This window comes from Pristiophorus japonicus, chromosome 2 (genome assembly GCF_044704955.1).
Source record: "Pristiophorus japonicus isolate sPriJap1 chromosome 2, sPriJap1.hap1, whole genome shotgun sequence".
Lineage (NCBI taxonomy): Eukaryota > Metazoa > Chordata > Chondrichthyes > Pristiophoridae > Pristiophorus > Pristiophorus japonicus.
The window spans coordinates 88,451,545-88,474,236 of NC_091978.1; the positions used below are offsets into that span (position 1 = coordinate 88,451,545).

A 22,692-nucleotide genomic window follows, 5' to 3' on the forward strand; every position below is an offset into this window, starting at 1 on the left:
GGATTTTTTCTCTCTGATGCAGTACTATGGAACAATGGCCTGCTGCTTTTGTTTGACTGCTAATGAGTCAGTTTGGATTATTAATTATAAGTTGGGATCTATTGAATTACAGAAGCTCTCTCCAAATGCTTTTTCTAAGCACAGTGATTTTTACCTATTGTAATTGCATTAAATGTAAAAGGGGCACATCTAAGTAATCTTTCCATTATATTGTGATGTTGCAAAGTGATTTGCGCTTCACTGTCCTGAAAAGTATTGTAATAATGTCAAAGGGATCTTTTAATCATCATAAGCAGTCCCTCGGAATCGAGGAAGACTTGCTTCCACTCTTTTAAAAAGTGAGTTCTTGGGTGATTGAACAGTCCCATGTGGGAATTACAGTCTCTGTCACAGGTGGGACAGACAGTCATTGAAGGAAAGGATGGGTGGGAAGACTGGTTTGCCGCACGCTCCTTCCACTGCCTGCGCTTGCTTTCTGCTGTGGTTTTCTACCCTGTTAGCTGTGGCTCAGTGGGTAGCGCAGTTGCCTCTGAGTGAGAAGGTTGTGGGTTCAGGTCCCACTCCAGGGACTTGAGCACCAAAAAATCTAGGCTGACATGCCAGTGCAGTGCTGAGGGAGCACTGCACTGGCATAGGTGCCGTCTTTCGGAAGAGATGTTAAACCGAAGCCCTGTCTGCGCTCTCAAGTAGATGCAAAAAATCCCATGGCACTATTTCTAAGAAGAGTAGAGGAGTTATCCCTGGTATCCTGGCCAATATTTATATATGTATCCCTCAATCAACATAAAAGCAAAGGGAACCAAAGATGGCCAGAGGTTATGCTCTGAAATTGTTGAACTCTGTAAAGTGCGGTCTATTCCTCGAGCTTACCTTGAGCTTCATTGGAACAGTTCAGAAGTGCATTCCGCCATTCACACCCTATCCAGATTAACCTTTTTCTAACTCTGGCCATGACCATTTCAATTTGGCCCATCATCCCTTTTTGTCCCTCTAATCTCTCCTGCCTTCCACCCTATCACAGACCTTCCCTTTTGTTCTTCCCCCTCCCCCTTTCAGTGCTTCTTAAGAATGTGCTCTTTTCGAACATTTCCTCGTTCTGACAAAGGGTCATCGACTCAAAACGTTAACTGTTTTTCTCTCCACAGATGCTGCCGGACCCGCTGAGATTTTGGCATTTTCTGTTTTCATAACAAACATTATCTGGTCATTATCACATTGCTGTTTGTGGGAGCTCGCTTGTGTGCAAATTAGCTGTAAAGCGCTTTGAGATGGTGGTCGTGAAAGGTGCTACATAAATCCAAGTCTTTCTTTCAGAGCACAAATTCAATTCCCCATAGCTGGCAATTACTAAAATTACTAGAACTGGCAAACTTTCCTTTTTCACTATAATATCACTATTAAACCCCCTCCATTGAAAAGTTAAGCCTTGTTCAGTGAAGTGTAACAGGGTTTTTAAAGGCAGTTTGAATAATAACTATTGCTGAACAAACATTCTGGCCCAGAAAAACTAATTTTTATATTTATGGAATGTCAAATTTCTCCATTCTGATTTTAAAAAGTAAGATTTTAAAAACTTTTTTACGTTTACCACATGTGAATGTCCCAAACTTTATTTAGCTCTGTTTAAATGTTGTTAACGTGAATGATAAATGCTGCTTTTTATTACCTGGTTTGCTGTCTGAGAATTCTTTAATGTGATTGGCTGCTTTGCCAACTTGATGACATCATTGCTGAACACTGGAGATCTGCTTTTGCGCTCAGTCAAATTAACGTTGAGAAAACACAAGTTTTCGCTGACTGCAAATTCCGGGCCATCGTAATCTAGTTCATTAACCGGTGGGGTCCGAAGCAGGATCTCTAACAATAGACTGGGTTTTGTAGTTTAATTACTATTCCAGCCCTATCCCATGAAACGTAGAAACTAGGTGCAGGAGTAGGCCATTTGAGCCTGCACCACCATTCAACAAGATCATGGCTGATCACCCACCCCAGCACCTCCCCCCCCCCCCCCACACCCCCCGACCCCCCCCAGCCACAAGGACCACATCCAACTCCCTCCCGAACATCCAATAAACTGGCATCAACAACTCTCCGCGGCAGGGAACCCCACAGGCCAACAACTCCCGAGTGAAGAAGTCTCTCTCAATCCCAGCCCCAAACAGCCCACCCCCCATCCCAAGAGCGTGTCCTCCCTCCAGATCCACCCAACACCGGGAACCTCTCCCCCCCCCCCCCCCGCACTCAACCCGCCCCGTCCCGTCAAAATCCTTCTCAAATGCCGAACACCCCAGGATGTTGAGCCCCCAGCCCGGAGCCACACCCCCGCGACGCCAACCCCACCACATCCGCCATCTGCGCAGTCAATCCATCCACCCCACTCAACACTCCCCGCACCGAGCCCCCAGGCCCGCCCCTCCAACACACTTCGTCCCCCCAGATCTCTGCTGCAATGTGGCCCCTCCTGTCCCCTGCTTCCCCGCCCACCCCCACCTCCACCACTCTCCCCTCCATCCCCCGTCCCCGTCTCTCCTCAACTTCCCTCTGCCTCCCCACACAGGCTCCCATCTTGGGGGCGGTAACCTCCTGGGGTCGGGAATTTTAGCCCCCAGTGTGGAAGTCCTGCTCCCGCCGCAGAATTGGCCTTACCACCCCTCAATGGAAGTGGAATGCAATTTCCCACACTCTACTTCCTTTGGGGGCAGTTACTGGGGCATGACTGGATGCTCCTGTGACAGTTTGAACTGGTGCTCTCCACTCTCTGTCCTGTGACAGTGGAAACTGGTGCTCTCCATGGACTCTCCCATCCTGTGACAGTTGGAACTGGTGCTCTCCACTCTCTCTGTCCTGTGACAGTGGAAACTGGTGCTCTCCATGGACTCTCCCGTCCTGTGACAATTGGAACTGGTGCTCCCCACTCTCCCGTCCTGTGACAGTTGGAACTGGTGCTCTCCATGGACTCTCCCGTCCTGTGACAGTTGGAACTGGTGCTCTCTTCTCTCCCGTCCTGTGACAGTTGGAACTGGTGCTCTCCATGGACTCTCCCATCCTGTGACAGTTGGAACTGGTGCTCTCCATGGACTCTCCCATCCTGTGACAGTTGGAACTGGTGCTCTCCATGGACTCTCCCATCCTGTGACAGTTGGAACTGGTGCTCTCCATGGACTCTCCCATCCTGTGACAGTTGGAACTGGTGCTCTCCATGGACTCTCCCATCCTGTGACAGTTGGAACTGGTGCTCTCTTCTCTCCCGTCCTGTGACCGTTTGAACTGGTGCGCTCCACTCTCCCGTCCTGTGACAAAGTTCAAAGTTCTCCTGTAGAAGGATGGACTTTGTTCTTGTATAGATTTGTCAATGCTAAATGCAAATGTAGCATGTTTCAGAAAGTTTGTATGAGTAATTTTGTATCCTATTTAACAACCTGCTGATTAGCATTAATTTCGCTCTCTGTGACATGGCTGATCTGATCATGGACTCGGCTCCACTTCCCTGCCCGCTCCCCATAACCCTTTACTCCCTTACTGCTCAAATTTCTCTCCGTCTTAAATATATTCAATGACTCAGCCTCCACAGCTCTCTGGGCAGAGAATTTCATAGATTTACAACCCTCTGAGAAGAAATTCCTCCTCATTTCAGTTTTAAATGGGAGGCCCTTTATTCTGAGACTATGTCCCCTTGTTTTAGTTCACAGCTTAATTTCTGTGTGATATAATACTGCCCTGACTTGCAGTTTTGTATCTAGTGCGCCAGTTCCTCTGCAGTAATTTGGTCTGTGTCCTTACTATGACTTGAGTGGCTGTTTCCCTCCAATATAGATCTTGTGTGGATATTACAGAAACCCAGGGGCTTGCTATAATAAATGAGTGCAGGATATGTAAGCTTGTCATCCTCTCGGGGCTTATGCCAAGTGATTCATTCACAGCCAGGTTTGACTTCAGTGGCAACTGATTGTACTTCTATTGTCTAGCATTACGAGAATTATAAGTAGATTGGGGGAGGGCAAAGAAAGACCAGTTTGTTTCTCTTTTGTTTGCTTCTTAGATGTTCATTTCATGTGATACATTGTTTCTCCTTGGATACTTTAGAAGCAGTCTCCTGGATTTTTAAGGTAATCATAGACAACAGAATAAATTAATAGTGCCACGACTATCTGGATCGAAGGGAGTGTTGGCAAATTATTTTTATATTGGGACTCGATAAGAGGGAGGTTATTGTTTAATAATTGTACTGGCAAAGTAACTCCCTTGTTAGTAACGGGATGCTGTCTCATTTGATACTCTATCTGAACACTGCAGGGAGTAGCTGATGGCATGTGGGAAGGAGGTACAAAATCAATTCATTTATCCCATATACTGTTCAAGGCTTTATACTGACTGAAAATTAAGGCTAACCTGTTTGGCTGCTCAGCCCTGCGTTCTAAGAATGTGACTCCGATTTCCAAGTTTCTTAAAGGACTATGTAATCATTGTAGTTTAGGAATGCATGGAATGTACAAAGTCTGTGTTGGAACTCAAGCCAGTGGAAGTGTTTGGCTATTTCCTACTTGAAGCAGTTCCTTGCTTAACCAGAACTATGCATTGATTTATCTGCATCACTAGATTGTCATGTCTGAATTTCTACAAACAGCACATGATAGTTTGGCTCTGGGTAAATGCAGTTATATACAGTGGCATGGTACTGTGCCAAATTTGTCTTTGATCTGTGCAGAGTCAACTGATCTTGGCGAGGGTGGCATGTAAGACACTGTCCATATCCCTGGGCTGGAAAGAAGAAAAATTCAACCAGAATTCTTACTCCTAATCACAAAATAGATACAGATCAGGGTCCCTTTAGCCTTTTTAATCTCTCTTACCTAGACAAAGAAATCTACATTTTATCTCTCCCTAGGGTAATCAACTCTGGATGCCTGTACTCCTGAAGGTTTGGTCATGTGACACCTACCTATGCATTTATCATATAAAGGTTGGGTCCCCTTTAATTGAGTGTCTATGCTAACACTTTTGTGGGCAAAGTTCTGCGAACTGGGAGGCCACCCATGAGCAGACAAAGGAAGTACACTGGCACAAAGCTTTCTGGTTCCTGTAGGCTGCTATGGGGGGGCGGGGGGGTAAAATGGTCGGATGCAGTGATTAACCTATTCTGTCGTGTAAGTGAAATTAGCATTTAGGTGTTTTTTAAAAAATTGCGTTCGTGTCTCACTAATGGGGTGTTTGACAACTGAATTCCACATTAACTTGGCTGTAACGGTGAATGGAGAAATGACATTGAGGAGTGACCCAGAAATCAAGGACAGCACTGACCACTCATCAAACTCCACCAGTCTGGGAACGGGTAGGTTGGAGAGTCCTGGTTGGAGTGACAGAGAAGGAAGTACGCAGATGCAAACCACAAGCGTGAAGCTTTACTTTTCTACCAGGTTGTTAGTAGCAGGAGCTGGGAGATTCCTCTTCCATTCTGGGAGAGTCCTGAACAATCCGTGAGACTTGGCACTCTGAAGAAACTCTTCATGGCCTAGATTTTTTTTTCTGTGCCATTTAATATCGTGTACTTTTATAAGGTGTCTCCTTTCAACCTTAAAGAACCCCCACTCTTTGCAGTCTTTCCACAACTCAATCCTTTGATGGGGATCAGCCCGTGACACTGCCTCCATGCTAGAGTTTCCTTACAATCTAGATAACTAAAGCTGAACAGCACACAATGTGTAAATTATGCTAAAATTGCTTTTGATTTGTTAAGGTATGTGCATCATCCAATTTTGAATGCTAAGTGGCCTTCAGATGCAAAAGTCTTTATGGGTTATCTTGCTCTTTGTCCTTAGGACCTGGATTTGAATCCTACCTCTATTGATGAGAAGGAAATGTCTCCTTTTTGGTATTGCTTTAGTGAATCCGAAGTGAAATAAGTCCCATATTGAGCCACTGCTAAAACTACCCATGATTCAGTGCAGGCTACTCCTTAATTGTCCATCAATTTTAGAGAGCATAGTTAGTTAATGTGGGAGATAGAAATGTCATATATTGACAGCAGATGGGCTGCTCTTGAGGATTACAGCATCCTGTTGGATTGCTTCATGCTGCAAAAAATAGGAAAACATTTGATTCCCTATTTGATAACCCTTGTTAATAAAAATTTATATATTTTTTTTAAACCAATGCTGTGGTGGGAGAAAGCAGGAAGTAAACTACACTCCCACATGAAATTCAACGATCAGTTGGATATCACAGTACCCCTGTATACCAGTAATTCCATTTTATTATTGCTTTTCATCTTCGGAAAATAAAGTTCACAGTGCCCATGTGTGGACACAACTTTAAAGCAAATTCCTGCTCGTCCCATCAATTGACAGATGTCCATTTAATTCGATTGAATCTTGTGGAAAGCTCTCTGTAATTCCTTAGCGATTGTGTGTAATCCAATATTCTTGGTGTCCTACATTTTGCTAAAAGGTCTGCTCCTGTTTTATGCCTAAGCTCTTTTGACACTAAATTCCAAGCATTTGGATTGGAATTTCATCCCTTGGCAAAAGGAAATTGTATACATGGTTCTTCAGCTTGAGGAGAGGGAACATTGTTCAGGGAAAAGATATTGAATGCTATAAGATGATTGGGTAAATGGTGTTCAAAAACAGACTCGTCATTGTTCTGTTCAGGATGCTTGTGTGAATTTCACCCCCTTTTTAAGTAGGAGTACTTTGTTCATTCATGCATTCTCTTCTCTCTTTCTCCCCCCTCGTCCCCGCCATTCTTTTTGAATGAATATTTTCTTACTATTAAATTATTGTTTGCTTCCCAACAAGCTACCCACCATTTTAAGGTCTCCTTTCCTCTAAAGCCATTCCAGTGCCATGTGTTACAGGGAGAGGCCAGGTGTCCAGTGGAGACTGCAATTGGAAGTTAACCTCAGTTGATGAGTCTTTTAATTATCTAGAAGTCTCTCTTCTGTCCTGAGTTCATAGCAATGCCAAACACACCCAAGTCCATTTCTGTCTCCACCACGTGTACCATTCACGCTTATCATGGGCCACCGCCTATATTGGGCAGATGGAACTAACCATTTGCAAGTACCATAAGAATCGATTACAAAGGCACCGCCTATTACACATTAAGCCTGTCGCACCTCATTAATCTCCGTACTGCCATGAGCCTCTCCCATGGATTTTTTTTCTCTGGCAGACTTGCATTTCTCGGTCATTACAGGAATTGAGTGGAAGTTGCACCCAACATCAATCCATATTTTAGTGATCATTGGAGCCCACTGAGGTCCCAACAGTGGAGACTGACTTTTACCATCTATCACTTGTAGCGGGTGAGTCGAGTTGACACCAGTGTGTCTGCCACAAGGGGCTGTATTTCCAACTCCCTTTATTTTTCTATCTGTCCATTTTCAGCCCCTTCTCTGCTCTCTCCTCCCCTTCCTGTCATCCAGCCATGCCACCTTTTTCATTTCTCCCAATCAGGTACTTTGTTTCCCCAACCCATTAGCACTGCTCTGTCTCCTGAATTTGGAGTTGCAGGCTTGATTCCACTTTGAATAAGCCCGTGGCTGCTCTCTGTGCCTTTCTTGGCATTCCCTAATAGCTCATTGAGGCACCCATCGCTGCCTCCTTACGAGTAGCAGTCCCAAATGCTCCATTCTTTCCTCTCGTTGACCTTCCTGCCCAATGTGCCTGCTGGATGACTAAACTCTCCAACTCTTTCCTGTCCCATTCAAAACTACGTCAGTGTAGTTACTATATTTCCCCCGACTGTAGGATTTAAAAAAAACCTATATTGAGAAATATATGTAAACCATCATTGTAAAAACAAACGTTGAAGTTGTGGCTATCTAGATTTACTTGGAAACAGAAGTTCTATTAGCTGCCCAGTTCTGTTATCTGTTTGAAAATGTACTGAAATGATTTTGTGGTCTTTAGGTTGTATTTTCATTTGCGATTCTTGAATTCTTAACTCCAGCTGAAATATACAGAATCTATGAATAAATACCAGCTCTTGGTTTAATGGCCAATTTGGAAATATTTATTCGAATAGCTTTATTTTCTCTTTGCGGGTAACTACTGCTTTAAGATCTGTCGTTCACTTGTGCTGTTTATTTTGTCTAGGCGGAAGCTGATGTGTCCTCCTTGAATAGACGTATCCAGCTGGTCGAGGAGGAGTTGGATCGTGCTCAAGAGCGCCTGACTACTACCCTGCAGAAACTGGAGGAGGCTGAAAAGTCAGCAGATGAGAGTGAACGGTAAATGAATGGCCTGGTCACACATTAGTGCCTGGTTGGTACATTTAAGAACTTCTGCCTGGGAAAGAGAGGCCAAACAATTCCCCCTGCTTAATTGGGACTAAATTGATGCCTGTAGTGTTGCATGTTTTTTGGTTTTAATCTGGAGTTGTGAATTCTTTGCGCACTAAGCCATTAAAGGGTGCCGTTATCCTACAGTTGCCAGTTGAGGCTAGTAATTGCCAGCTTCTGATGATTATCAGAGAGCACAAAGCTCTAGGCCTGCCCACTTTGCTGACTGTTGTACAAATGTTAAATTTTTATATTGGAAGAAAAAGGAAAGAAAGACTGCATTTATATAGCGCCCGAGCCTCCGAGAGCAAGGGGGGGGCGGTGGCGGCGGAAAGAGAGCTTGGGGGGTGGGGGGAAGGGAGGAGAGAAGGAAGTGAAAGCGCGTGTCTGCACACTTAACTTTTCCTGCATTGGTTTTGATTTACAGTGGGTATTTACGTTTGATTCCAATGTGTTTCCTGATATTCAGGCATACGTGGTTTTTCTTTCTGCAGAGGGATGAAGGTTGTGGAGAGCAAAGTCTTAAAGGCTGAAGAGATAATGGAAATGCAAGAGATGCAGCTGAAGGAAGCTAAACATATTGCAGAGGAAGCAGACCGCAAATATGAAGAGGTAACTTTTTTTTTTCCTTTGCCTATCCTTTTAAGGTGCTGGTGTACAGTTCCATAGTTATCTGACACCTCATCCAAGTGAGCATTCTTAATGTACAAGCATTGACAGGTCGTTTATTCGGTCACAATTGGCTGGGCATAAAGGACCGCAGCCAAGCTCAATCCTGTTTTTGTCCACTGCCTGTGTATTTTAGGCAGGGTGGAGAAAGAGGCAGAGAAAAGGATATTCTAGCCAAGCTTTGCCAAATGACTACAGTGATCAAGAGGAACCTGACTAAGTTTTTTTGCCTTGCTAGCTCTTATAATGCTGAGGCCAATTATAGGATCTCGACCGCAGCCTAGTTGTGTTCTGTTAACTCAGCATAGACTGGGGACTTTGTTGGGTTGTTTGACTCAGTGGATGATACATTCACCAACTGAGTCTTTAGGGTAGCTGATGTAACTGTGCTATTTAAACTAATGTTGGCTGGTCTAGTTGCATTCAATAATGTTTGTGTTCAGTTGGATTTAGTGCAATTTAATGTAGTCGGTCAAGATTGAGCTTTGCCTGGTTTGCTTGCAGGTGGCACGTAAACTTGTCATCCTTGAAGGTGAGCAGGAGCGAACTGAGGAGCGTGCAGAACAGTCAGAAAGGTAAGTTTGAATTCTGTAAACTTTGTTTTTGTAGGGGCTGTTGCTAGAAAGGGTCACTGGATGGAGTCTGGCAGTATGAACTCTTGAGTGCAATGCACAGCATTCAAACAAAGGTGATGGCTTTTGATCAGAAAGCAATAACTCTGCCCACCGAACTCTACTATTCTGGCAATGTGAGAGTCAGCAGATTCATGTTTAAACCGCTAACTGTCAGGAGAGAAAAATCATGTGCGGGGTGGATGTGTCTTCAGATCCTAACTGCCAGACAAAAATGAAATTTACATTGCTATGTTTATGCTGAGTTGAATGCACTAGGATTAATGTCACTGCAGTGTGTACTTACAAAAGTGTATTCCTTCCATGACCTGTTTCTGCATAGGATAATGACCCCCTCTTTCCTTCTTCCCCCATCCCCCCCACACACACGCACAAAATCGCGTGCTGAAAGGGTGAGATTTGCACCTAATCCTGCTCCTGTCCAAATGAAGATTTTCTTTTTGTCATTTTAAAAATACAGACCTGGCTTTTTTGACAGTGGTGAAACAAAATTAACAGATGAGGTGAAGTGGGGAGAAGTGGAGTGCTGATGATGATGTTCTAAGTGGTACTTCTCTTCTCCATCTCTTTCTCTTTCCCCTTCCCCCCCCCCCCCCCCCAAATCTACCTCCCCAGTCTTTCCACTTGAATAACAAGTAATTTTTTTCAATTCAAGCACTAGTGACCTTGGTGATGTGCAATAACAACCTTCTGTAAAAAAGAATATTGAGTTTTTTTTTCCCCCCTAGCTATTTCTCTGACTTCCCTCTCACCTAAAAGCTTTAATTCCTTCCTGTGATACAGTTCCACTGGTACTAAGTAACCTCAGTTACTTGGTGTGCAAGTGGCCATTATGTATGAGCCTTGGCGGTGAATGTCGGGCGAGCAATTGGGAGCAAAAACCCTGGTTGTTTTATTTTGGCTGTTTTTCCAAACCTCCTCCTCTTTTCTCCCTCTCCTCCCCCTCCCCCCCCCTTACCACCACCACCCCCCCTGTCCAAACCCAGAGATGTGAAGCTCTCTTTTCAGATCAGTCAACTGAATTGAGCTTGGGATCTTCCGGATCTGTATGGCTCAGCTCCTCATTGCATAAACTCATTGACAATAACTATCTATAAATATCTCTACTGGTTCAATGTAGCTTAGATATGTTGCAAGATGGTTTTGAATACCGTGCCTGTTTTTTTTTTTAGTTTTTGGTTTTATTTCTCTAACCCAGCTTAAAAGAATATTTTTCTTATCAGTTGGAGTGTGTTACAAGGCTCCCATCAAAAGGAGTGGAAATTACTATTTAAATCATGGTTGCAAAATTGAAGTGGTTTAACCATGTTCTCACAGATTAGCTATGTTCTTGAAACACACTTCAGTTGATCTGTGATGAGGGGGATGGGTTTGCAAGTTTTGATTTTACTGGTGATGAATGGCATGGCAGGCTCTTGATTTGAAAGGGTGCGCCGTGTCTTTTGAGCACTGCTGATAATGGGTTTATTTAAACCGAGGGAGGGTGTCTCCTACATATGTAACTGCTGTGCATGTTTCTTTTATGAAATGGTGGTTGAATATAAGTTGATTATTAATCTAACACATCTCCTGGACTGGGATTGAAGTAATTATTGCATCAGATCCTCTCCGCTTTAAAACTGAGCCAAATATACGACACTGCCCAAGAGGTGGGGTTTTTTCTGGTTTGTTTTTAGCAGCTTTTTGTTATGTTAGCCACAAATTTAGCCAGCTATTAAATTGGAAATGAAAGCTCAGTCACTGTTCAAAACAATTAACCCGGATCAATGTACTGTTGTTTGTTTTATTTATTTTGCCATGGAATAATAAACTCTCAAGCAAATATTGCAGATTTTGGTATTGGACCCATTTTTTGGCTCCCCTCCAATTTCCTGTCTTGAAGGCAGTGGTTGGATATAGCTCTCCAGGTGCTAGATACTCTAAGAACTTGTCAAAGTGGCCATTCTTGAATCGGTCTATACAAGTATCTGCAGGCTGTTGTATCATGGGAAGTATCACACCTAGCTGGATACAGATCTCCCCCCACCTTCCCACTCAGAATAGGGATCAAGCCCAGTCCTTAGTCTGCAGTTACCAGCTAAATTATTGGGGAATGGTTTTAATGGGGCTTAAACTTAGTAACTTTTTGTATACTTGAGAAACATAAGGAGTCCAGTGGTACTTGCACTTCAAGCTAACTTAACCCACAAAGTTTCAAATTACATTGGGGGGGGGGGGGCGGGGCACAGGGTAGGGGGGGAGGGAGTGGCTCTTGAGCTACTTCAGCTAAATAATTAGGTTGATGTAGGTGATCTAGGAATTGGCAAACTATCCTTTTTTGTACCTGTTTTTCTAATTTGGATCTGTTTCAGTAGATACTTCAATTCCCATGTTGTTCTGTACAATTTGGTGAATATACTAACTATAGCGGGCACATGGTTTTCTTTTCCCCTGTTGAATTGCATGCTGAATACTCCCCGGGATTTGTGTCTGTTCTACTCCCTTACTCTGGATTAACTCAGTCGGGTCCGGCATTTGGAAGAGGATCTTAAAGTAATGGACCAGAGCTTGAAATCGTTAATGGTCTCGGAGGAAGAGGTATTATTCCCAGCAATCCACTAACTACTTCCTGTTTCCTCTCTCCATCATCTTTGTTTTCTGTGTGAGAAAATATTAAAGCTACATTCCTTGCAACTTTGCTGCTGCTGCTGCTGTTCTGCTTCCTGGTAGTTTGTGTGTTTTTGGTTTTTCCCAGTGGAGACCCATAGCAGCTAAATTCTGGGATTAAGATGTGGCTTCAATACTTTCTAAGGCCTTAAGGTAGCCCTGGGCCTCGTACCTCCTCCTTGGGGTTGGCAGTTGTCCATATTTGAAATTCCATGTACTCAGTTAATGCTTAATGTGAAGATTTGAACTGACTAGTCAAATTTGTGAATGCATCCAGCTTTTGTCTGTGTTTTATCGCAAAGCCGGGTAAGTACCCAAGCGATTACCCAGTATCCATGAATGTTCTGGTTTAGGGACTTATGCTTTTTTGTTTTGAACATCCAAACCATGTCGGGACCTAAATTCTATGAGCACCAGGGATGTTAGATTGCTATGGGTTTCTTGCCACCTTCTGCATATTCTCAACCTCCTTCTTTCCCAATCCAAACTATCTTATTCTGAACAGTAAATGTGCTGAGATTGAAGAAGAATTGAAAAATGTCACCAACAGCCTGAAGTCTTTGGAAGCACAAACCGAAAAGGTAGGAGCATTCTGTACGCAACTGCTTTTAACGCCATGGTATCCCCATAGGGCCCTTTTTTACTGTAGTCTGAAAATTAAGTCTGCACATACTGACTGTAGAATTGTTTTTGTCCAGTAGTGGACTATTAATCACAGTTGTTAGCCTTTTGTGTCGTCATGTACTGTGATGCAAAGTGCATTGGTAGATGGAATCTACATTGACTAGACTGCTGGCACAAAAAGCTGAACGAAAACTAAATAAATGCACTTTAAAATGTCACATTTTAAATGCTGTAGAATGGTTTATGAAAATTGCAGTCTGATGCAGATAACTATTAAAACCAGTGGACTTTACCTTTTATGTCATTTATTGCTAGCTACCTTACAGCCTCAATCTCAGGCAAATGAGGTGACACTCTTTCCTGTGGTGCAGTGGAGGACCACTTCGAGATGGTTTTCACTAGTACCTGCAAAGCTGAAGCAGGAGTGTAAATGGCTGCTGCCAGCAGTGCATTGTCTCCTGGCTGCCCAGTATAGATCATCTTCGGTCACTTGGGAAGGTTCAATGCTTTGAAAGTGGTAACCTTGTGGATTCCACCCCACACAACAAACAGGCTGATTCTGGATTCCAGTAGGAACCAAAAGGCAATTCTGTATAATTAACATTTTTGTTGTAATGTACTCTGAAGCCATCCATTTAGGTTAATATCTTGTAAGTGCTTCTAGTTTTCCATTAGTTAATCTGTACTCAAGGCTTCAAAAGAAGATATAATACTGCATTCCATCAAAGTAATTGTGAACAGTGTCATCAATAAAGCTTATGTTCTTGATAATTTTGAAGCTCAACTAAATGGTGTGATTTTAAATATGGGGATACCTTTGCTTTTAGTTGTCTGTAAAGCTGATGACCTTTTGGCTATGTAGCAATGAAGTAATGTTCAAGTTGGCTTTCTCCTCTAGCCCATGTTTTGTTTCTTGTTTGAACTTCAACAACTTCTCGTGTTGGCTTGGGATTTGGTACAGGGCTGATCTTGGAGACAATTCCACTCATTACTTTTTGTAACTCATTTTATTTTATTCCTAGCTTTCGAGACATTTAGGATTATTACTAATGCTTACTGAAATTTTGGCCCTGGACTGTACATTTCTCAAGTCACCATTGTTCTCTCTTTTTCTTCTTTCTTTTGAGTTGTACAGTATAAAGTTTTTAATGTTTGCATCTTGTTTTAATTCTCTTGTGCTGTCACTGACACCATGCAATTTTCAACAGAAATTCACTTAAACAGTCCAATGATTTCTACCTTCCTGTAGAAATATTTAAGTTATGAACCATCCTTTGCATTTTGCCCCCAATAGTTAATAATTGTATATCCTGCCTAATCAAATCCCAGATCCTAGTTTAATATCCTGTCTAAGCTGTGTGTTCTCCAATGGCCAGTGCAACAAACTGTCCATGGAGCACTTTGACCCAATATGGGATATTCGATGTTTCGTTTGTTATGGCTGTGCGACATCATAACACATCCTGAGTACAAATCAAGAACTCTGCAGGTAAGGTCAGAGTAGAAACTATTGCCAGTGGAAGGTCTGACTTTGGCAGGCGAGGTGTAAAGTAAATTTAAGCAATTATTCGGCAGCAAGTAGCACAAAGCACGTTCTCCAAATGATTTTCTCATCTTCCCCACCTGCCTCCCACTGATCCTACTGGTGGCTCCATTTTCTGTAGCTAATGGCAGCCTGAAACATAGAAAATAGGTGCAGGAGTAGGCCATTCGGCCCTTTGAGCCTGCACCACCATTCAATATGATCATGGCTGATTATGCAACTTCAGTACCCCACTCCTGCCTTCTCCCCATACCCCTTGATCCCTTTAGCCATAAGGCAACATCTAACTGCCTTTTGAATATATCTAACGAACTGGACTCAACAACTTTCTGTGGTAGAGAATTCCACAGGTTCACAATCCTCTGAGTGAAAAAGTTTCTCCTCATCTTGGTCCTAAATGGCTTACCCCTTATCCTGAGACTGTGACCCCTGGTTCTGGACTTCCCCAACATTGGGAACATTCTTCCTGCATCTAACCTGTCTAAACCCGCCAGAATTTTAAACGCTTCTATGAGATCCCCTCTCATCTGAACTCCAGTGAATACAAGCCCAGTTGATCCAGTCTTTCTTGATAGGTCAGTCCTGCCATCCCGGGAATCAGTCTGGTGAACCTTCGCTGCACTCCCTCAATAGCAAGAACGTCCTTCCTCAAGTTAGGAAACCAAAACTGTACACAATACTCCAGGTGTGGCCTCACCAAGGCCCTGTACAACTGTAGTAACACCTCCCTGCCCCTGTACTCAAATCCCCTCACTATGAAGGCCAACATGCCATTTGCTTTCTTAACCACCTGCTATGCCTGCATGCCAACCTTTAATGACTGATGTACCAAGACACCCAGGTCTCGTTGCACCTTCCCTTTTCCTAATCTGTCACCATTCAGATAATAGTCTGTCTCTGTTTTTACCACCAAAGTGGATAACCTCACATTTATCCACATTATACTTCATCTGCCATGCATTTGCCCACTCACGTAACCTATCCAAGTCACACTGCAACCTCATAGCATCCTCCTCGCAGCTCACACTGCCACCCAACTTAATGTCATCTGCAAATTTGGAGATACTACATTTAATCCCCTCGTCTAAATCATTAATGTACAATGCAAACAGCTGGGGCCCCAGCACAGAACCTTGCAGTACCCCATTAGTCACTGCCTGCCATTCTGAAAAGTACCCGTTTACTCCTACTCTTTGCTTCCTGTCTGCCAACCAGTTTTTAATCCATGTCAGCACACTACCCCCAATCCCATGTGCTTTAACTTTGCACATTAATCTCTTGTGTGGGACCTTGTCGAAAGCCTTCTGAAAATTCAAGTACACCACATCAACTGGTTCTCCCTTGTCCACTCTACTGGAAGCATCCTCAAAAAATTCCAGAAGATTTGTCAAGCATGATTTCCCTTTCACAGGTCCAAGTCAGCATGGATTTATCATGTCACCTCTTTCAAAATGCGCTGCTATGACATCTTTAATAATTGATTCCATCATTTTACCCACTACCGATGTCAGGCTGACCGGTCTATAATTCCCTGTTTTCTCTCCCTCCTTTTTTTTAAAAAGTGGGGTTACATTGGCTACCCTCCACTCCATAGGAAGTGATCCAGAGTCTATGGAATGTTGGAAAATGACTGTCAATGCATCTGCTATTTCCAAGGCCACCTCCTTAAGTACTCTGGGATGCAGACCATCAGGCCCTGGGGATTTAGCGGCCTTCAATTCCATCAATTTCCCAAACACAATTTCCCGACTAATAAGGATTTCCCTCAGTTCCTTCTTCTTACTAGACCCTCTGACCCCTTTTATATCCGGAAGGTTGTTTGTGTCCTCATTAGTGAATACCGAACCAAAGTACTTGTTCAATTGGTCTGCCATTTCTTTGTTCCCTGTTATGACTTCCCCTGATTCTGACTGCAGGGGACCTACGTTTGTCTTTACTAACCTTTTTCTCTTTAGATATCTATAGAAACTTTTGCAGTCCGTTTTAATGTTCCCTGCAAGCTTCCTCTCCTACTCTCTTTTCCCTGCCCTAATCAAACCCTTTGTCCTCCTGCTGAGTTCTAAATTTCTTCCAATCCCCGGGTTCTTTGCTATTTCTGGCCAATTTGTATGCCACTTCCTTGGCTTTAATACTATTCCTGATTTCCCTTGATAGCCACGGTTGAGCCACCTTCCCTTTTTTTATTTTTACGCCAGACAGGGATGTACAATTGTTGTAGTTCATCCATGCGGTCTCTAAATGTCTGCCATTGCCCATCCACTGTCAACCCCTGAAGTATCATTCGCCAATCTATCCTAGCTAATTCACGCCTCATGCCTTCAAAGTTACCCTTCTTTAAGTTCTGGACTATGGTCTCTGAATTAACTGTTTCATTCTCCATCCTAATGTAGAATTCCACCATATGGTCACTCTTCCCCAAGGGGCCTCGCACAACAAGATTGCTAATTAATCCCCCCATTACACAACACCCAGTCTAAGATGGCCTCCTCCCCAGTTGGTTCCTCGACATATTGGTCTAGAAAACCATCCCTTATGCACTCCAGGAAATCCTCCTCCACTGTATTGCTTCCAGTTTGGTTAGCCCAATCTATATGCATAAAGTCACCCATGATAACTGCTGCACCTTTATTGCATGCACCCCTAATTTCTTGTTTGATGCCCTCCTGAACATCACTACTACTGTTTGGAGATCTGTACACAACTCCCACTAATGTTTTTTGTCCTTTGGTGTTCTGCAGCTCTACCCATATAGATTCCACATCATCCAAGCTAATGTCCTTCCTAACTATTGCATTAATCGCCTCTTTAACCAGCAATGCTACCCCACCTTCTTTTCCTTTTATTTTATCCTTCCTGAATGTTGAATACCCTTGGATGTTGAGTTCCGAGACCTGATCATCCTGGAGCCACGTCTCTGTAATCCCAATCACATCATATCTGTTAACATCTATTTGCACAGTTAATTCATCCATCTTATTACGGATACTCCTTGCATTAAGACACAAAGCCTTCAGGCTTGTTTTTTTAACACCCTTTGTCCTTTTAGAATTATGATGTAGTGTGGCCCTTTTTGTTTCTTGCCTTTGTTTACTCGGCCTTCCACTATTGCTTTTTACCTTTCTACCATCTGTTTCTGACTCCATATTACTTCGCCCTGTCTCGGCTGCATAGGTTCCCATCCCCCTGCCATATTAGTTTAAACACTCCTGAACTGCATTAGCAAATGTTACCCCCAGGACATCAGTTCCAGTTCTGCCCAAGTGCAAACCGTCCCTTTTGTACAGGTCCCACTTCCCCCAGAACTGGTTCCAATGTCCCAGGAATTTGAATCCCTCCCTCTTGCACCACTGCTCAAGCCACGTAATTTATTCTAACTATCCTGCTCCCTCTACTCTGATTAGCACGTGGCACTGGTAGCAATCCAGAGATTATACCTTTTTTGAGGTCCTACTTTTTAATTGTCTAATCCCATCAGAATTTTATGTTTCTATGAGATGATATCTCATTCTTTTAAATGCCAGTGAATATAAGCCTAGTCGATCTAACCTCTCATGTCAGTCCTGCCATCCCGGGAATCAGTCTGGTGAACCTTTGCTGCACTTCCTCAATAGCAAGAATGTCCTTCCTCAGATTAGGAGACTAAAACTGCACACACTACTCAAGGTGTGATCTCACCAAGGCCCTGTACATTTGCAGCAAGACCTCCCTGCTCCTATACTCAAATCCCCTCGCTATGAAGGCCAGCATGCCATTTGCCGCTTTCACCGTCTGCTGTACCTGCATGCCTACCTTCAATGACTGATGTACCATGACACCCAGGTCTTGTTGCACCTCCCCTTTTTCCTAATCTATCAACATTCAGATAATATTCTGCCTTCCTGTTTTTGCCACCTAACCTGTCCAAGTCACCCTGCAGCCTCTTAGCATCCTCCTCACAGCTCACACCACCACTCAGCTTAGTGTCATCTGCAAACTTGGAGATATAACACTCAATTCCTTCGTCTAAATCATTAATGTATATTGTAAATAGCTGGGGTCCCAGCACTGAACCCTGCGGCACCCCACTAGTCACTGTCTGCCATTCTGAAAAGGACCTGTTTATTCCTACTCTTTGCTCCCTGTCTGCCAACCAGTTCTCTATCCACATCAATACATTACCCCCAATACCATGTGCCTTAATTTTGCGCACTAATCTCTTGTGTGGGACCTTGTCAAAAGCCTTTTGAAAGTCCAAACACACCACATCCACTGGTTCTCCCTTATCCACTCTACTCGTTACATCCTCAAAAAACTCTTGAAGATTTGTCAAGCATGATTTCCCTTTCATAAATCCATGCTGACTTGGATCGATCCTGGCACTGCTTTCCAAATGCGCTGCTATTACATCTTTAATAATTGATTCCAGCATTTTCCATACCACCGATATCCGGCTAACTGGTCTATAATTCCCTGATTTCTCTCTTCCCTCCTTTTTAAAAAGTGGTGTTACATTAGCTACCCTCCAATCCATAGGAACTGAACCAGAGTCCATGAAATGTTGGAAAATGACCACCAATGCATCTACTATTTCCAGGGCCACTTCCTTAAGTACTCTGGGATGCTGACTATCAGGCCCTGGGGATTTATTGGCCTTCAGTCTCCAATTTCCCAAACACCATTTCCTTACTAATAAGGATTTCCCTCAGTTCCCTCTTCTTGCTAGACCCTTGGTCCCCTAGTATTTCCGGAAGGTTATTCGTGTCTTCCTTAGTGAAGACAGAACCAAAGTATTTGCTCAATTGGTCTGCCATTTCCTTGTTCCCCATTATGAATTCCCCTGATTCTGATTGCAAGGGACCTACATTAGTCTTCACAAATCTTTTTCTCTTCACATATCTAAAGAAACTTTTGCAGTCTGTTTTTATGTTCCCTGTAAGCTTGCACTCATACTCTATTTTCCCCCTCCTAATTATACCCTTAGTCCCCCTCTGCTGAATTCTAAATTTCTCCCAGTCCTCAAGTTTTCTGCTTTTTCTGGCCAATTTAAATCCAAGGAAGAGGCATATAACACTTACCCTAATTTCCCTTGTCAGGCACGGTTGAGCCACCTTCCTATTTTTATTCTTGTGCCACCCAGGGATGTACAATTGTTGTAGTTCATCCATGTGATCTTTAAATGTCTGCCATTGCCTATCCACCGTCAACCCTTTAAGTATAATTCTCCAGTCTATCCTAGCCAATTCACATTTCATACCGTCGAACCTTCCTTCCTTTAGGCTCCGCACCCTAGTCTCTGAATTAACTGTGGCACTCTCCATCTTTATGAAGAATTCTACCATATTATGGTCACTCTTCCCCAAGCACGACCAGATTGCTAATTGATCCTCTCTTGTTACACAAGACCCAATCTAGGATGGCCTGCTCTCTAGTGGTTCCTTAACATATTGGTCTAGAAAACCATCCCTAATACACTCCAGGAAATCCTCCTCCACAGTATTGCTACCAGTTTGGTTAGCCCAATCAATATGCAGATTAAAGTCACCCGTGATAACTGCTGTACCCTTATTGCACGTGTCCCTAATTTCCTGTTTGATGCCATCCCCAACCTCCCTACTATTTGGTGGTCTGTACACAACTCCCACTAACGTTTTCTGCCCTTTGGTGCTTCTGAGGCAAACGGGCATCATAAACCTAAATATTATTGGTTGTGCTGAATGACTTTCACAATGGACTATTCATCAGCTCTGCTAATGCTTTGGTTTGAGTAGATTTGGAGCTGGCTGTTTTCTGCACAGATACAGTGCTACCAATGTGCTCTATTCAGCAGAGTAGTGCAGAGCTGTTGAAAGTCTTCATAGGACAGCAAGATCATGCACCGGTTGACTTGGGCTTCCTTTTTAACTGTCCTCTAAGGATGGAGAGTCCAATATTACTTCGTGGAGCTGTGTGACTAAAAAGATGCTTTTCTTTCAATGGGCATTTCCTTTTGACTTCTGTGGAATTAGTTGATTGAAATTCTGTGCCAATAGTGTGAGAAGCAGTTAACATTTTAAAAATTATTTATCTGCCAGTATGCTTCAAAAGAAGATAAATATGAAGAAGAAATCAAGCTGTTAACAGACAAGCTAAAAGAGGTGAGTGACAGGAATTTCTAACACTATACAGGTTCATCTTGGGCATAAGAGTGGGATCGGTTTCTGGCTGAAGGAACAGAGATTTGCTCAAGTTACATTAGAGGAGATGGGGGGGTGGGGAATCTTGAAGTCTTGACCCTACAAATTCTAGAATATTGTTGCAAAGCCATGGAATAAAGTTTTAAAACAATTTGTTTCTGCAGAATTTAAATCCTTACACTCCAAGTGGGAATGCTATGTGGAAATAGGGTCACTTGGCACTGGCAATGAGAACCGGTCACCTGCCTATCCATTTAGCTGAAGACTTGAAAAACTTTTTCAATATATTTTGGACTAGGGTGTTATAAGCTCAAACGCCAACATTCTGATTATGTACATCATTCAGTTCTGTAGCCAGAGGCTGCAGAATTGAATGATTAAAATTGGCAGCAACTAAGTTATGTTTAGAAGTGAATTTATCATCACTCTACAGGGAATCACTTTCTGATGAAGAGGCGCAATGAAAGTGCCCTAAAGCAATGTCCTTTAATGACCTGTTCTCTTGCAGGCTGAAACTAGAGCTGAGTTTGCTGAAAGAACTGTAGCAAAACTGGAGAAGGCAATCGATGATTTGGAAGGTAATATTTCACTTCACACACTTAGATTTTCTTGTTACATTTCTGTTGTCTTCTCCATTGGCTTAGAAACTGGTGTTGTTTCTGGAGTGGGAAAGTCAAATTGCAGCGGTTGCTTTACCCCAAGTTTTCTCGGGAATAATCCTGTTTTTTTTTTTTCGGGGCCAAAAGTCCTGACTGAATCATGGGGATTACATGAGTTTTGGAATGAAGTTTGCATTTATATCCTGACTATTTCTCTGACTATTTGTCATTTTGGTTGTTGGAGGAGGGGAAAGCAAGGAAAAATTAATTCAGAACTAGAGGTGTTCATCAGGCATGTTTTAGCTATGCTGGTCAGTTAGATTAGGAAACCAGCAATTGTATTCCAGTATGTGGTTGATGGGATGTTTCACTAAAGACTAAAATGCTGAATTATTTTGCTGATTTTATCTGGTCTATTTTTTTTTAAAATGATTCAGACTTTGGAACAGTGGCTGAATATCACTACTTGGTGGTTGAGGCATGACACAGTTACGTCAGAGAAGGATAGTTCCTCCTGGATCAAGTTCTAATACAATACAAAGTCACTCTTCTGGCGATGACAACAACACGAACTACCTTGGGACATTTTATTACCTTAAAGGCGGTATATATAAACAAGTCGTCAGAAGAGTGACTTTGTACTATATTGTAACTTGATCCAGGAAGAACTTGATGTAATCAACCTACCTGAATCCTAGTAAACTGACCTATGTGGTGAGGTACCTCACTTCAGTTACATATCAATCATTTATATGAATTCCATTGAAACGAGATGCCTCTTTAATATGACACTTTCGTCCTTGAACAAATAATCAGAATATTTTGGCTGGTTATGAATAAGATGAGTAGTTTTTGTGTGAGTGGGTTATAATATTTTGCAGACTTTGGGACAGGCCATATGTTGTCTTTTCTGACACACAGTTCTCATCTTCCTCTAAGCCGAGAGGCTCTGGAGCATGGGCTAGTTTTAAACTTGTTTCTTGAAGTTTTCGGTGCAGTTGGCTGTTACTTGCTATGCGTACAGTTACAGATACTCAAAGGTGAAAATTGTGAACTGATCAGGAGGCCCAGTTACATATATATCAAATAAATGGCCAGGAATCTCGCCAAATGACGACATCCCATGCAAATCAAAAGATAGATGTAATCGCATTACTACATTTTTTTTAAATTGTAATGTGCACAGTTTGTGAAATGAAAGGAGTATTCAATAAATCGCTTTATTTGAATGGGAGAAGAAGAGGAAAATTTTCAGCTGAAGCATAGTTCATTTCTTTACAATGTAATTCTGCTTTCTAATCATTTTTGGTCTTTTTAGTCATGATCCTATTGTGGTTTTGCCCTGATGTTTGGATGATTGTGGTGCTCCAATAGGATGTACACAAGTCTGGCATGCCTGTGTTTTAAGCACAGAATTCTTTCCACTTGCTGATCCTAGTTGTTCCTGGTAACAGTACGAAAATCAGGGTGAGGGAACAATTGTAGCGTGAATTGTTGTCTGATACTTGGCTCAGAGAATCCTACAACCATTGTGGAGTTCTCCTGA

At 42.8% G+C, this 22,692-nt stretch overlaps 1 protein-coding gene across 8 annotated transcripts in view; it reads left to right on the forward strand.

Annotated features, from left to right (window-relative positions):
- The window catches only part of LOC139239603 (tropomyosin alpha-4 chain-like), a 157,038-nt gene that overhangs the window by 127,260 nt on the left and 7,086 nt on the right, over positions 1–22,692 (forward strand). For 4 of the 8 annotated variants that reach the window (XM_070868397.1, XM_070868393.1, XM_070868399.1 and 1 more), the window contains 6 exons: positions 8,097–8,230; positions 8,776–8,893; positions 9,455–9,525; positions 12,084–12,159; positions 20,446–20,508; positions 21,056–21,125. In XM_070868397.1, coding sequence (XP_070724498.1) covers positions 8,097–8,230; positions 8,776–8,893; positions 9,455–9,525; positions 12,084–12,159; positions 20,446–20,508; positions 21,056–21,125 — 532 coding nt within the window. Of the gene's footprint in view, positions 1–8,096; positions 8,231–8,775; positions 8,894–9,454; positions 9,526–12,083; positions 12,160–12,733; positions 12,810–20,445; positions 20,509–21,055; positions 21,126–22,692 lie in introns of all 8 variants that reach the window. The other 4 variants (XM_070868396.1, XM_070868392.1, XM_070868398.1 and 1 more) reach the window with 1 other exon arrangement.